Source organism: Lepidochelys olivacea, assembly GCF_965140295.1.
Source record: "Lepidochelys olivacea isolate rLepOli2 genome assembly, chromosome: 8".
Classification (NCBI taxonomy): domain Eukaryota; kingdom Metazoa; phylum Chordata; order Testudines; family Cheloniidae; genus Lepidochelys; species Lepidochelys olivacea.
The window spans coordinates 83,572,488-83,588,573 of record NC_140418.1 but is presented as its reverse complement, the minus strand read 5'-3'; the positions used below and the strand labels follow the sequence as shown (position 1 = coordinate 83,588,573).

The following is a 16,086-nucleotide window of genomic DNA, read 5'->3' as shown; positions in this document are numbered from 1 at the left end:
AAATTCCTTCCCAACCCCAAATACGGCGATCAGTTAGACTCTGAGCACATAGGTAAGACCCACCAGCCAGACACCTGGGAAAGAATTCTCCGTAGTAACTCAGAGCCCTCCCCATCTAGGGTTCCATTACCAGCCACTGGAGACATTTGCAGCTAGCAGTCGCAGATTGGCTACATACATTGTAGGAAGTCTCATCATACCATCCCCTCAGTTTGTTGCAATAAGTCATAAATCCAGTGTTCAGAGGGAGTATTATTATTTTATTTTATACCCTGAGAAAACCTGCTTCAATACAGATATACCCCCTCCCTGACTGCACACTTGTAGTTGTCACTTGCCACTCCACACTGGAACCTATATGGGATATCATTAAACAACTACAACCCAAACTTGATGAGGGCCCCATCCTGAAAGAAATCTTTCCTGAACCCCTCTTCTGGCCTTCAAACAACCCCCAAGGTGGTCCAATAAAAGATATTACCTCACGTTGTCTCTAAACACCAGCTCCTAACACCTAAATGGGGAAAACTTTAAGGAACACCTCTTAAACACATGAAATCTGTATTGCAATCAAGTTACTACATATTATTTGTATTTCACTTACAAGAATTCAAACACATTTGAATAAATATTTCCAGTTTTTAAAGGTCATTTTTATTTAAACCAGCCTTAAATAATGTTGATTTCAGGCGGGGGGGAAGGGGGAGAGAAAGAAAAAAGATTGAATGCCATTCACATTCCAGTATACATTATCCAGCAAGATTTTGTAATCTTGCAACATATTTTATCCAACTTCTGACATCACAAATCATGCCAAAAAGTGTTTTGTAACTATACAATGATTTTTTTCAGTTTTAATTAAATTTAATTAAAAAAAAGACTAGACAATTTAATTTCTTAAGTGCGCATCAGTCTCATGTCCACAATCATTTACATTCCACGCTTCATGCTCTCAACAAATATCCTAAAGAAGACTAAGATTTTTTTCCATCACTGATAGTACTGAAGATATTTGGTAGGTTTATATACAGAAGCTTATTATATGATTTAAACTTTAGTAGGCAATAAGTTACTGACATATGCTGACCAAAACAATATTCCATCCAGACTAATTATATATTTGATACATTCAAATAAGAAAAGAATTTGAAAGTTTTATGCTATTCATTATTTTATACATTGCAGTGCAAACAAAAAAAAGTGAAACTTAACTTTTCCTGAGTGTTTACTACTTCCCCATGATCCATTTAAAATATGCTCTTTTTATACCTCGTCTTGTCAAAACTGTACAATTAAAGACATGCTGCATTTTGTAAATGTCAGAAAAGACTGATCAGCAATTTATAGCGATATTTAAAAGCATTTTTAAAATCCTTCATCTCAATTTTATAATTCTACAAAGGACAGCATAGGTTTAATATGTAGCAAAAAACTGTGTTGACTTTTTTCAATTAACCAAATGTTCCAAATTATGTAAGTCACATACCTTCCAAAACATGAAGGGAATAGTCTGTCTGAAAGGTTTCAAAGTAAATTTTTTAACAAATCTATATTATAAGTATCAAATCATTCTTCCATTACTAACATAATGCCCAATGAGCTGCCCCTTTCTAGGCAAAAATAAAATAAAATAAAAACTAAACACCTTTCAGGAATGTGTTTTGGGCAAGTGGAAAGGATTTCTTACAAATTCATATTTGTGCTGATGGCTACAGACCACGAGTTTCTAATTCAATCTTCTCCTCTGTTTGAAGCACATCAGGTTCTACTGGAGCAACAGGTGGTCGGAGCATGATCTCTGGCCCGCCCCCATAGATTGACTGGAGAAAATTCCAAGTTTCTTCAGAAATCTGTCCAGAATCTGCTCCTGAAAACAATATATTTAATCTTTTTCAAAAGAGTATCTTTAAAAATTTAGATTATGAGTTAGAGTAAAACTCCTGTGACTTTAGAAAAAGATGTTTAAGAGTGGCAGAAAACTTCTTGCCCTAAATACTAAACACTCCAATTTAATATCATTCCTTTGAATTTCTGCAACACTGTACATACTATCCAACCTGGTTACAGTATTTTGTAAGTGAACTGTCAAGAACATAATGGAGAACAAACTGTTTCTTACATTTAATACTAATTAATACCAAAACCAACTGGTCACCAGAGAATGTGGCACGTAATTTTATCTCAAACGTACAACTAGCATATCAAAACCCAAAATAGGTTATAAAATGTGAAGTTTCTATAATGAATCATCTTATTTGATATATTTGTCCACCAGGCTGATTGCAGACAAGTTTGTGTTCACGTTCTGGCAATCAAAGGATTTCACATCCAACTCCAGCTAACTAAGGCATGGAGTTAAGGGACTCCACAAAGTCCAGTCTGCTCACAGTGGCTGAGACAAAGCACTAGAAGTGCAGACTATAAAGCAGGAAACACGAAGAAATTCTCAGAACCCAAGGAAGAATACACCAATAGGACATTACAGATGACAACAACAGAATCGCATTGACTTTAACAGGTGTTGGATCAGCAATTACATGGTACTGTACAGTATTTACCAGAGTTCCTGTCACCTCTCTCTCTTTCAACTCAGAGTCAATGCAAGACAAGTGAGTTTAGTAGAAATACTTTTCCAATTCCTATCTAGTTCTATTATGGCTTAGGATAGCTTAAGCTAGAGTGAGAGCTTGGTGGCCAATCTACCAGCAGTAAGTGATTTAACACCAAGTTTCCTTATTGTTGTATGTTATAGTCAGATGCTTAACATATGGACACTGTGTATATAGAGTTTAAATAATTAAACCTCTAATATACCATGGGTCTAAGTCTCATAGAAACCAAGTAACAGGATAATGTAAATATTTAGCCATACTGCCTGTAAACTTTAAAACCACATCTTAGAGGGTAATATTATGAAATGCATTAAGATGAATTTTGAAAGAGTACAGTTACTATATTACTCCTGGGGGCATTCTGTGCCACTGCATGCACGCATATTTCATGTAATGCGCATATTTTTAATTTTTTTTTTTTCAGAAAAGTTGCTGGAGTTCTGCCTTTGTCCCACCAGAGGGCGGTATGGCGCTAAAACAGAGCAGCAGCTCCTGGCCAACCCCAGCTCAATAGGGAAGAGAAAGAGCCTGCCTTCTTCACAACGCCTGTTGGGCCAGGTCAGGAGATAGGGGATATGCGGAGACAGACAGCGTAGGCTGCTGGGGAGGTCAGATGCAGGCTCAAAGGCTAGTGGAGGAGGACAGACTAGGGCAGGGGCTGAATGCAAGTGGAGGCACAGGGCCACATGGGCAGAGGGGAAGGGGATGCAGAGCTACAGAGGGGAAGGGGGATGGCTGAGTGGGGGCACAAAGACACATTAGGACAGGTATACATGGAGATGAGGGGAGGGGGCTGGCTGAGGGGTGCAAGGACACATAGGGACAGGGGGGAGGGGTACAGGGCCGTATGGGGAAGGTGAGTGGGTGGCTGAGTGGGGGTGGAGGGGCACATGTTGACCGGGGCAGATGTGCCTGACTGAATGGGAGAGGCTAGGGGTCAGCCAGGGTCTGCATGGGGGATGCTTCCTAACAATCCCTCCCCACCCCACCCCCGCAAAAAAACTCTGTTCCATATGTTTGCCACACATACCCAACAACCCTTCACGTTCATACCCAGCAACTACTTCGCCCTCCCTCAGCTCCTCCATACCCCTGACTCCCCAGGCCTTTGCACCGCTTCTGAGGGGTGCGGGAAATATGGTTCTGTACTGTACTTTAAATGAATTACTCCTCAGAGTTCTGTATTAATATGCCTAGTAAGAATCTATTTGTCAAAAACATTTCCTGAATCTTTTTTTGTTGCCTGTATTGTTACACACATACTTGCTGACAGGTATTTTGAAATAAATTACCAAAATAATTGAAACTGGTGTGATTATATTGTGTTATTTTGACAAATAAAATAAGCAGATTTTTTCAAAATTTTAAAATATTTGTGCAGAATTTTTAATTTTTTGGCGCAGAATTTTTAATTTTTTGGCGCAGAATTCCCCCATTAGTACTATATGCTATGAATGCAGATGACGCTTTCTGTATGTAATGACCTACCAATAACAATCCACTAGAGGACTCCAGCTCTATCATTCAAATCCCCTTCAGAACACTGACTTCTATCAGGCTCACAAAAATTATTAAAATTATTTTTAAAATTTAATAAGATCCTTTTCCTCTAGGTCTCCCAGGGCATTTTTTCTATACTTTTCCATTTTCTGTATTTCTCTTGGGCACAGACTTTGATATTTTTGTCTTGAGCTGGGCACACACACATTGTGGCTATATTCTTTTACTTTGACGTAATTCTTGATTCAAACTGATGATCCAAATCAGGACAGACTGTTTAAACGGATGTACCTTACATCCAGTAGCTTCAAAGCCAGCACCTCCAACCTAGAGGGAAAAGACTCCAAGCTCAAAGCATACTGAGTGGTACACATCTAACGAAAGACAACAGAGAGAAAATACCTTCCCCCTCAATAGAAAATTAGTTCTCTACACTATTTTCGATACTCATATCTATAGTTGGATTTATCTGCAATAGAAGCTAGACCATTAATTTTCTTGGGTAAACTGTCAGGTGGCCTGGCTGCTTGGGGTCATGTGTCTGTTTTTTTCTCCAACTGCCATGCATGTATGATCTGAAAATTAGCATGAAGAGCATAAAACCACTAAAACCTGCATATAGAACGTCATAGCAGCATTTCTCCCAAACCATTAACAAAGAATAGGCTGCATAAATAATTTACAATATTATTAGTTACTTACCTTGTTTTAATATAACATTACTACATTTAGTGACTGCAATCTTCGTATTATCAATAGGGCCTGGAGGATCTAGTGTGGAAAAAAGAATAATAAAAAATTAGGACTCTGAAAATGGAAAGAAAGTAGTTTTTATTTTTATTTTTTTTAAAAGAGCATTGCAGTTGAGTTGCCTCCCATTGGTCTACTCACTGCTGAATTGTATACTTTGTATGGAGGAAAAGGAAACAGATGATTTCAGCAATAGTACTATGATACAAAGACACAAATGGACATTTTTCAGAAAGTAACCATTGCAATAATGAATAAAATCTTCGAGCAGTTTCAAAAGCAAGTTAGCCACAATTGCTATCCTTACCCAATCCCCATAATAGATATTATCCAATATTTAAACTGTAGCTTTACAAAAGAGACTTGCACCTGAAGACAGCTCTATTAACAAGAGCTGCATAATTCCTGCATAATACTTGCAACATATCAAAGCATGCATTAAATATTTTCTTTACTATTCTGCTCATGATATTCTTTGTTCTATCCTTCTGACAACATTCAGACATAATTTACTTTACTGGTACTACTACCTGAAAAGACAGAGAACATAACGAAAGAGCACAGATTACCTACCTACTGAAGAGAGTTTTATAACCTCAAGTAGTTACTTACCACGGTCTTTGCCCTTCACAAATCCTTCCCATTCTCTGAACCACTGCATACTGATGCAGTAAAAAATGGATGGAGATTCTTCTTCTTGGAATGCTCTGTTGAGCTAGAAAAAACAATAAAACAGACAGGCCCATTACCTGCATTGTTATAGATAGATGCAAAATGATTTTTTTCAGTAAACCATGATTTCTATCTAATATCTGATGAGTTGAGTAGCAATATTTGGATTGATACAAAATTATTTAAATGTTCTCAGTGTATCAAAGCAGTAAACACTTGGTAGTCTTGAATCTCACGAAAATATCTGAAAGTCAATTCCTACTTGAGAGTTTAAAGATTTTATGTTTCCTTTGAATAAACTAGTACCTTAACTAACAACTAAAACTAATGCTCCTCTATTGAGCATAAGAGTGTCCACCACCAACCATTGCAGGGGAATGTCAGGGAAACCCAGACTCATGTATGTGAAAGAAGAATCAAGTTACATTTTATTTTACCATATAAACAGCTTTGCAATTCTTATATCTAAACCTGGTTTTCTTAACTATTTGAGATCTTGCTGACTTTCCTTCAAATGAGACCTTAGAAAGAAAAAACTGATTTTGTGCCCTTTGTTTTCTTTATTATAATGTAAAAAGACAGCATGAAAAAGGTTTTTATTCCTTTTTTTTTTTTTTAACTCTAGAAAAAATTGTTACTAGCCTTCTGTAACTGCTGTTACAGTAACTGCTGTTCTTCAAGATGTGTTCCTCATGTCCATTCCATGCTAGATGTGTGCACACCCACATGCACAGTTGCCAGAGACTTTTTCTTTAGTGGTATCCACAGGGCAGGCCATATGCTCATGGAGCCCCGTGCTCATGAGCCCATATAAGGAGTGCCTCTGGCCCTGCGCCCTCTCAGTTCCTTCTTGCCGTCAATTCTGACGGAGGGGTAGGAAGGCGGGTCACAGAATGAACATGAACAACACATCTCAAAGAAGAATTACAGAAGGTTAGTAACTGTTTTTTCTTCGAGTGCTTGCTCATGTCTATTCCATGCTAGGTGACTCCCAAGCAGTAGCCCTGGAGGCAGGCTGAGAGCTCACGGACATGCTTCTTGCAACACTGCTCTTCAGAAACTGGCAATGTCCCGGCCTGCTGGGTGATGGCGTAGTGGGAGGCAAAGGTATAGACCGAAGATCAGGTAGCGGCTCTGCAGATTAGTACCTGCACAAGGAAGGCCACTGATGATACCTGTGCCCTCATGGAATGGGCAGTCATGACAACCGGGGAGACACTCTTGCCTATTCATAATAAAATTTGATGCAGGCGGTTATCCAAGACGAGATCCTCTGGGACAATACCAGCAGACCTTTCATCCTGTCCGCCACCTGCCCTCGTTCTGTGACAGGAGGTAAGGAGTGATCAGTAGTAATCGGTGGACGTACTGCCAGCTGCAACAGATAAGGGTACCACATCTGCCTGGGCCAGGTGGGGGTGATAAGAATGATGTTTGCTTTTTCCCTTCTTATCTTCAAGAGAACTTTCAGCAATAGAGGGAATGGGGAAAAAGTGTAAAGAAGGCCCTTATCCCAAGGAAGAAGGAGAGCGTCTCCCATGGAGCGTCAACCCATCCCCGCCCTGGAACAGTACTGTGGACATATTTCTTGTTTTGGTGAGTAGCAAACAAGTCTATTACCGGTGTACTCAGAATATGTAGTGTAGAATCATCGACTATTTCCCATTTGTGGTTGTGCGGGAATTTGTGGCCGAGACAGTTGGCTATCGTGTTGTGTATTCCCAGTAGATAAGCCTCTGATATTAGGACATTGTGAGAGATGCACCAGTTCCATAACTTCAGTGCTTCTATGCACAGGGAATGAGACCTTGCACCTCCCTGTTGGTTTATGTAGTACATGCAGGCCATATTGTCCGTCATGACCTTTGTAGGCGTGTTCTTGATCAGTGGGAGAAAGTGAGCGCAAGCATTTCTGACTACTCCGAGCTCAAGCAGGTTGATGTGGAGACACATCTGCTGGAGACCATCTGTCATATGTTGTATGGCCATTGAGATGTGCTCCCCAGCCTATAAGGGATACGTCGGTGATCAGGAAAAGGGATGGGGAAGACTGAGCAAACGGTATTCCCATACAGATGTTTATTGGGTCCTTCCACCAGTCTAAGGATTGCTTGACCCTGGTGTCAAGTACCAGAGGGGTAGCCCTGTTAGTCTGGATCTGTAAAAGCAGCAAAGAGTCCTGTGGCACCTTATAGACGTACTGGAGCATAAGCTTTTGTGAGTGAATACATCTAACGCATGCATCCGATGAAGTGGGTATTCACCCACAAAAGCTTATGCTCCAATACATCTGTTAGTCTATAAGGTGCCACAGGACTCTTTGCTGCTATTGACCCTGGTGGGCATCGATAGAAGCTTGCCTATGTTGTCTCTGTTTGGCCTGTAAACCCAACTGAACCAAAACTGCCGCTTCGAGATTGAGGGCTGAGACGAAGTCAGCTGTGGTCCTGACGGGAATCTTGATTTCTTTCTCTGTGGCTCATAAGATCTCTGTAACAAATACTGAGGTGTGTACTGTGATGACCGGGACTTACACAGTGGCTAACGGCTGTATTTTCTCTTGCAGGCTGGCATGTATATCCCCAAGGAATGAAGGGTTGCCCGAGAATCCTTCAGTGTGTGAAGGGACGCATATGTCTTTTTGGCAAACAGCTTCGTTCCCTCAAAGGGAAGATCTTCCACTGTGGTTTGGACCACTTTTGGGAAGCCAGACAACTGCAGCCTTCTCATAACCACAGCTGTGGAAATTGAACGAGCCGCTGTGTCTGCTGCGTCTAATGTGGACTGTAGAGATGTTTTCACCATCAGCTGGCCCTCATTAATTATCGCCATGAATCAGTCTTTGTGGCAGATCTGGGAGCTGATCGATAAAGAAATTCGCATAGTTCTGGTAGTCATATTTGGCCAACATGGCCTGGTAATTAGCCACCTAGAACTGAAGAGTGGCTGATGAATACACTTTTCAGTGAAACAGTTCCTAGCGTTTCCCATCTTGGTGGATTTAACCTGGTATTGGAGGCCTCTAGAATTAACCACATCCACAGTGATGGAACTGGAGGCAGGTGGGAAAATAAATATTCGGTGCCCTTTGCCGGCACATAATACTTTTTGTCCGCCCACTTACATGTCGAAAGGCCGAATGCAGGGGTCTGCCAAATAACTCTGACAGGATCCAGAAGTGCCTCATTAACTGAGAGGGTCACTGCTAGAGGTGGAAGATTGTTCACCAGTTTGTGGTGAGGTTCAGTCACTTTGTGCACCTGTTATTGGCAGGACTTTTGCAACCCTCTGAGCTAAGTGATTTAAAATAATCTGTCATGGATGGTGGAGGGGGCATCTGCTGCCTCATCAGGTGAGGACAATGAGACAAGCTTGAGGGGTGTATTTCCTTTCTGCCTCATCTTCAACTTCCTCCCCGAGTTGCTCAGGAGGTTCTGAACCCTTTGACACCACAGCAGAAGGGGGGTGCCTCCTTGCCTGTTGGTATGCCACACTAGGGGCCTGGGATGCTTGTTGCCTCTGAGCCAGCCAGGGGTCCCAATAGGTCCACTGAGTGTGGGAGCTAGCGGCTGGTACTATGGCTGCCCAAACCATAAAGGTTGAGGGTCGGGTGGGCAATACCCGGGTGGGCCTGGTGTCCATGATGAAATTGGGACTCATATGGCGGGTAGGATGACGGTGGGAACCCAAGTCCTCTCGCTCACTGTCTGACTCTGATGAGGAGAAAAGTGGTGCACAGCATGGAGATGTCATTGAGTCCAATGCTCTTGGAAAACTCAGCATTAATGCCCCAGTACTGAGTACAGGTGAGTCTGGTGTGTCAGACACCAAGAGGTCTGTTGTGCAGGTTGGAGATGTAGACCTAGTCCTATGGTCCGCCAGTGCCATGCGCACTGGCGTTAGTGCCGATGACCGTGCAGATGTAGCCTTCGCCAGTGCAGATCTTCCATGCTTCTCATGCCCCCACATCAAGTACCGGTACTTTTTTGCCAGTCCCCATCAGGTCTTTGGGGAGATCGACTTGCTCTCTTGGCTTGGTACCGCACATGTTCTTGGTACCGCACATGCTTGGCTTCGGCACCGTCAGTACCAATAATTTCTGGCTCAACTGAGGCTTGCTACAGGGACTCACAGACCTTTTCTTAGTGGTCTTGAGTGAGTGGCTCATCTCCTTGGGATCACCTGCCTTCAATGTAGAAGGTTGCAGTGATAGCTCTGGCATTTGAAGCCTTAACTCTTTGTCCTTCCTGGACCTAGGTTTTAACTGCTGGCACCAACCACACTTTTGTGAACTGTGCTTTTCCCCCAGGAGGCAAATGCACTGCAAATGTCCATCTGTCATTGGGATGAATTCTTTGCTGCTAAGTCAGTTTTTGAAGCCTGGAGAGCCAGGCATACCTTTGTCCAGGGGTGGTCTGCACCATCCCCACCAACCCTTTCTTTTTTTTTTTTCCCCTCCTTTTTCTTTTTTTTTGGCATGACCAACTCAGAACAAACCAGGTACTAAAAGAAAAAGGCTTCAAGGAAAGCTAAAATTTGCAAAACTATAGGGAGTTAATGATCCATTAATGGACAGCTCTTAGCTCCAAGCTGTAGCTCACGAAAGCTTATGCGCTAATAAATTTGTTAGTCTTTAAGGTGCCACAAGTCCTCCTGTTCTTTTCTCTAGCCAGGGGCAGTTGAGAAGGAACTGAGAAGGAAATGCCTGTGCATGCTGGTTAGCCTCATGGCAAGTGGGGAGACGCATGTGCGATGGACTGCTATTGAAATTCTTCAATTGGTACTGCGGGGGCGCACGCACACACACACACACACACCCCCACCCACCCCCCCCTATAGTGGAACACCTATTGAGACACTACTTGAAGAAGAACTGATTGTTCACATGGTGCTGGCTCTATTCCTTTGTTTCCAATTAAGTAGCACTAAAATAATATCAGCTAAAAACGTATTCAATGTTTCCCTAATGTTACAGGTCTCACATACATAATGGTCATAGATACCACAGGGATATTATATTATTGCAAATGAGAGTAGGTGGTTCATGTAAAAAACATTGAAATATTGAAATATGAGTCACACTATGAAAAGTTGAGAATCCTGGTCAAAATATTGCTTCTGAAGAATCTACAAGATAAAGACAAAAAGACTGGAAAGAATCAGAGAATGTAGATTACTATTTTTTACCCGAATAAATATTTCCAATTCAGTCTTCCTTCTTTTTTCAATTTTCTCAGCCTCCATTTGGCAGGTATGACAAACATACAGGTGGTTAACAGCTGGTCCTCCCCCATACCTATAATCATAGTAAATTTCATTATTAATTTAATGACAAATATTTCATATTTCTCCTCCACATTCTAATAGCCATGAGAATGTCAGCACCAGATTCTGTTTGTTTTAATGACATGTGGCAAACACACAGCAGTGTAGACTGAATTTCTTATTTTTAATGCTATTACCCTGGATAATTCATCTGTAAATTGGGGCAAAGCACAGCTGCACATACTAACAAGAGCTGCTGAGAATTGTCTATAATACACTCAGGTTCTGGTCACTATGACACATGTAGGCTACCATTTATTCTCTATACTACAGTAATATTTACCATAACTGGGGATACTGGCATTTGATCTTTGGAAACAAATCTCTTTCAGATTCTGCCTCGCTAGACCCAGTCCGAATAGTTTTATTATTGAAATCTTCTCCTAATAAAGAGAGTTGGTCACAAGTTCCTTCAATGAACAGCACCAAGTTAAAAAAAAAAAAAAAAAGTATATTTAAAGAGAAAAATAACCTTTATTGCTCTGATACTATCCACTACAAAAATGCAAACAACTCCCCCCTCTCCCTCCCCAAAGCCTTCATGGCTCTACCACAAAAAAGCTAGTAGCAGTTTATTACCTCTAAACCCAACAGTTGTGAATGAAGAAAAAAAATTAATACAATTAACAGAAAAAGCTTTAAAAAACAAAACACTTTTGAACATGTCTCCCAGATGAGGATTCAAACAGCAGCTATTATTAGTCAGTTATTAACAATTTTATTTGCATTTTTAAATGCACAGTTTATCTGACATGCACAGAGTCATTCTGGCTGTTTTATTTCGCTTTTGTTTCTCAAAACTAAATACACAAAACTAAAACAAAACTATGAAGGTGGAATACAAGACCAATAAAACCCTCAGCCCCGCCCTACGCCAGTAAAAAGTTATCTGAAGTTTAAAAACAAAGAAGGAACAGTATATTTTTAAAATCCACCCACCACATGGCTTAAACAAATTATCATCCAAAAGAATAACAACTCTTCACCTGGTAATTCTGACTCAAAATCCTAATATAAGCATGTTTGATGTGCCACATTAAAAATGCCACTTCACATTTGTATGTCACCAAAACGATTTCGATGTATTTGCAAACATGTCACGAAGTTCTGTGGGGTGAGAAGAGGAGGTGGGGGGAATTTGTGATTGCAGGGCTGCAGTGGCCAGAGAAAGGGGTGACTTTCCCCAACTCCAGGGCTGCAGCTGCCGGGGAGAGATCCTCCTCCTTCCCAGCCCCAGCTTGGGGGCTACTGTGGAAGGGGAGAGAGGGCACATCCATTGCATTAGAAAGGTAAGACTACTAATATTAAAATATGAGTTGTGTGCTTTTATTTGTAGAACAAAAAAAGTTTATTAAGTTTTTTTTATGTAGCGCTTTTATCCAAAACGCTTTACAATAGTTAGCTATCGATACACACAACGTTTGGAAAGATCATTAAGTGGTCCGCCGAGACACTCAGCAATTTTCAAGTGGTCCGTGGAATAAAAAGTTTGAGAACCACTGCTCTACAAGATTCCAACATCTAAACTTGCTCATGTCCACTGTTTTGTTCATAGAAGATTATTTTTCCACATCTTTACCTTTTCTGCCAACTGCTAGCACATAAGAAAGTCATCTTCAAAGCCATTGCTAACACCAAAATGCAGGGCAGTCAGTACCATTATCCTGGAAACAGTGCAGCATTGGCTGGACTAGAAAACCAGCAGTATGACAAAGCAAAGACTATAGGACTGCTCCTGATCAAATGCCTACATGGCTTGAAGCCACGAAGATCATCCTGAATAATATTTGTTTCAGCAGAAAGGTCAGGTTGAAATGTAGACTATGGACTGAGGGTAATTTGTGTTCCTTTCCAGTGAAATTCATTATTTATGGAAGAGACACAGCAATCTGGATAATCTGATCCTACCTGTAGGATCTGATTTAGCTGTAGGATGCTTACAATCTACCTAACTGATGCACTGTTTTATTTCATTGGCTGATTATGCAGATGAGTTTTTGAAAATTAATGCTAAGTGCTTTTTTTTTTTTTTTTTTTTTTAAACCACAAATGCAAGCCAGTTCTTTGAAGCAATGATAAAAAGCACTTTACAACGCCTTGTTTACTTAGCTGTACAAAGAAGCTCCAGTCTAAAATCTGGCATTTAAGATCTTGAATCCGAAGAGAATTTTATTTGAAACCTCTGAAGATAGTAAGTTCGGTTGTTTAGGATTATTTAGACGATTATCACTCCATTTACAAAAAAATAATTTGTGAGGATGTTACCCTTCAAGATATAGAAATGTCACATTTTGTTTAAATTAAAATTGAGTTATTTCATTACAATAAGAAATTGTACCCACTCAGATTTTTGTCTCTTATCACTCATCAAACTTCATGGATGCATTTAAATCAGTAACAGTCTTGTTTTAGCTCAAGCACTAAACAATACTTTACAAGATCACATTTTAGATTTTGAACTATATTCTCTACCTATATATATTTTCGACTGAATAGGTCATATGCGGATTATACTGTTTACTTATTAAAAATAAAAGGGAAATGCACCCACTAAAAGCATTCTTCTTCTTCAGGAAATTTAGAATCATGAGAACACACGTACACTTTTTAGCACTTTACTCAAAAGGACACCACCTCCCCAATACTGGGGAAAGGATGAGAGAACAAATACCACATGACAAATGTTAGCCATGTTGCTTAAATTGGAAGGCACCTGGATACCTGGGAGAAAAGGCAATTTCTGGAAAATTTCAATTTTGCATGGGAAAACTTTGATTTTCCCAAAATAATTTGATTTCTTGTTAGAAATATCAAAATATCAAAAATATTTCATTTGAGAATGGTTAACCTAAAATGGAATATTTAATTTTTTTCATTTCAACAAAACATTAAACAGTATTTCCCTATCATGGCGCATTGTCTTATGAGATTTGTAATTCCAGCCCCCATTCTTGCCTATGGACTGAGTTCCCTGGAGAATTGTTTTCAGAGTAGCAGCTGTGTTAGTCTGTATTCGCAAAAAGAAAAAGAAAAGGAGCACTGAATGCATCCGATGAAGTGAGCTGTAGCTCACGAAAACTTATGCTCAAATAAATTTGTTAGTCTTTAAGGTGCCACAAGTACTCCTTTTCTTTCTGGAGAACTGTAACTCCCATAAGGCAATGCACTGGTTTCCCTCTCACTGAGCTCAGAGCTTTGTGGGAGATCTAGTCTAGTCAGGGACATGGCCCCATGGGAAGCCTGATATCCTACTCTCTCCTAATAGCAATGCACCACAACGAGAAAACGCAGGTTAACGTTGAAGTTACTTGAAACAAAGCATTTCAGCACATCCCAACAATCCAAAATGAAGTATTCTGATTTGGGAAAATGTTGAAATGATTTTTGATCAAATTTTTTTGACATTTCCATATACAAATTTTTCAGAATTTGTTCTGCAGAAAATTTTGAAATTTCAAATTTTCATCTAATTTCAGGATGAAAACAAATGCTGAAATGTCAGAATTTCCCACAGAATGGGAATTCCAATTTCTGCTCAGCTCTAATAAGTACCTCTATAGAATAGAACTTGTTTACTCTCTGATCTGCTCTGCATACAAGTTACACTGGTTTAACTAAAGCCAGGTCTGCAACAAACTTTTGCAGGGATAGCAATGTTAGTTAGAGGTGTGATTTTCTTTATTACACTTTTATACTGACAACAGCCTCATGTAGAAGTAGTTATACTGGCATACAAGTGTTTTGGTTGGTATTGCTTATTTTGCTGGTATAAATGGTCTCTATACTAGAAGGATTTGCTGATACAGACCTGGCCTAAAGTTGTGATTTTAAACTAATTAGTTATACCAGTGCAACTTTTATGTTGACAAGTCCTCTGAAAGTATTGAAGGCAGTTTGGTCCCAATCAGGCTTAATTCCACCTTTACTTGGTTCCACAACAACAATCTGAACACTTTTTTAATTTAGTTTTTGATGGGTGAAATTTAACTGCATTTGCAATAAGAATTTCAGTTTTCTTCAGCTGAAGAAGCCTATTAGATTAGCATAGAAAGACTGCCCCACCAAGCTGTAGAGCAGAGGTAGTCAATAGGTGGACCATGGGCCAAATCCGGACAGCCAGACACTTTTGAACAGATCCCAAAATCTTTTTATTTATTATCATTATTGTTATTTTTTATTATTTTCTCTGGTGGCTGGATCTTGACTATACCTTGACCAAGAAATTGACTACCGCTGCTGTAGAGAGAGAAGGCAGCAGACACTGTCTGCCGAGCCTGAAATGCTGACAAGACCCCTGATTTGCAGTAAGGATAAGATCAGACATGGGAGGGGCATGTCTCAGAACATGGTATTTTCAAAAGATCTGTAACTTTCTAGTTTCTTGTTGAACTTAGTGTGGGGGTGGTTAGTGGCCTTAACCATTACTGGTTAGTCAGTAGGAGGGACAATAAAAACAATCAGGTCACATTTCCTCCCCTGGCCCTCAATATGGAGGTAAAAGAGTTATTCCCAGTATCTCCGCAGGAACACTAAAGAATTATTTGAGGAATAAATCCTTCTCTGCTGGAAGGAGAATGACAAGCATGGAAATGGGTGTCTCTTTGGGAGGCACTGGCAAGTTCAGGGCGGGGGGACGGGACAGAGAGGGAAGAGATGCTGCTTGTATGGGTTAGGTGCAATGAAAAGACAAGCTCCATAGAGAAGTGGGAAGAAGCTGGTTGGTGGGGATGTAGGAACACATTTCCATTTTTTGCTTGGGGATATCTACAAATCATTACACCCCCAGGCTTAGATGCCTGGGATTTAAAAGATAAAAATTATTGGAATGTGTAATGTGCAACAGAGTCCTCACGGACCTCAATGGGGCTCCCATGAAGCTTTGTTGCTTTAAAAAGAATTGAGCCTTAAAAGGGTCACTCCTTCAGGAAGCACACAAACTCAACCTGATAGAGGAGTGCAGAGGAATTACAGAGACCCCCCAGAAGTAAGTTATTTTGAAATAATTCTGGCAGATGACAGATAAAGACAAAACCAAGGGAACAGAAAACTAGCTCTTTCTATAGCTAGGAAGCTGTGATACACAGTTCCTTCAAAATACCTCTTGCAAAGCACGTTTAGCTGACATGCTTTGTTATTTTGTAGAATATATATAGCATTTATTGGTATGATTCCCCAGTTACCTGTAACACCATTTACTTGGGTTGTCTTGTACAAAGCAGATTTCCTA

General features: G+C 40.3%; 1 protein-coding gene across 6 annotated transcripts in view; it reads right to left on the bottom strand.

Annotated features, from left to right (window-relative positions):
- Positions 1–631: 631 nt before the first annotated feature.
- The window catches only part of USP33 (ubiquitin specific peptidase 33), a 90,294-nt gene continuing 74,839 nt past the window's right edge, over positions 632–16,086 (bottom strand). For all 6 annotated transcript variants that reach the window (XM_084636313.1, XM_084636317.1, XM_084636314.1 and 3 more), the window contains exons 21-24: positions 10,722–10,830; positions 5,475–5,577; positions 4,815–4,883; positions 632–1,867 (exon numbers count right to left, since the gene is read on the bottom strand). In XM_084636313.1, coding sequence (XP_084492439.1) covers positions 1,710–1,867; positions 4,815–4,883; positions 5,475–5,577; positions 10,722–10,830 — 439 coding nt within the window. In that variant the 3' untranslated portion in view covers positions 632–1,709. The remainder of the gene's footprint in view (positions 1,868–4,814; positions 4,884–5,474; positions 5,578–10,721; positions 10,831–16,086) is intronic.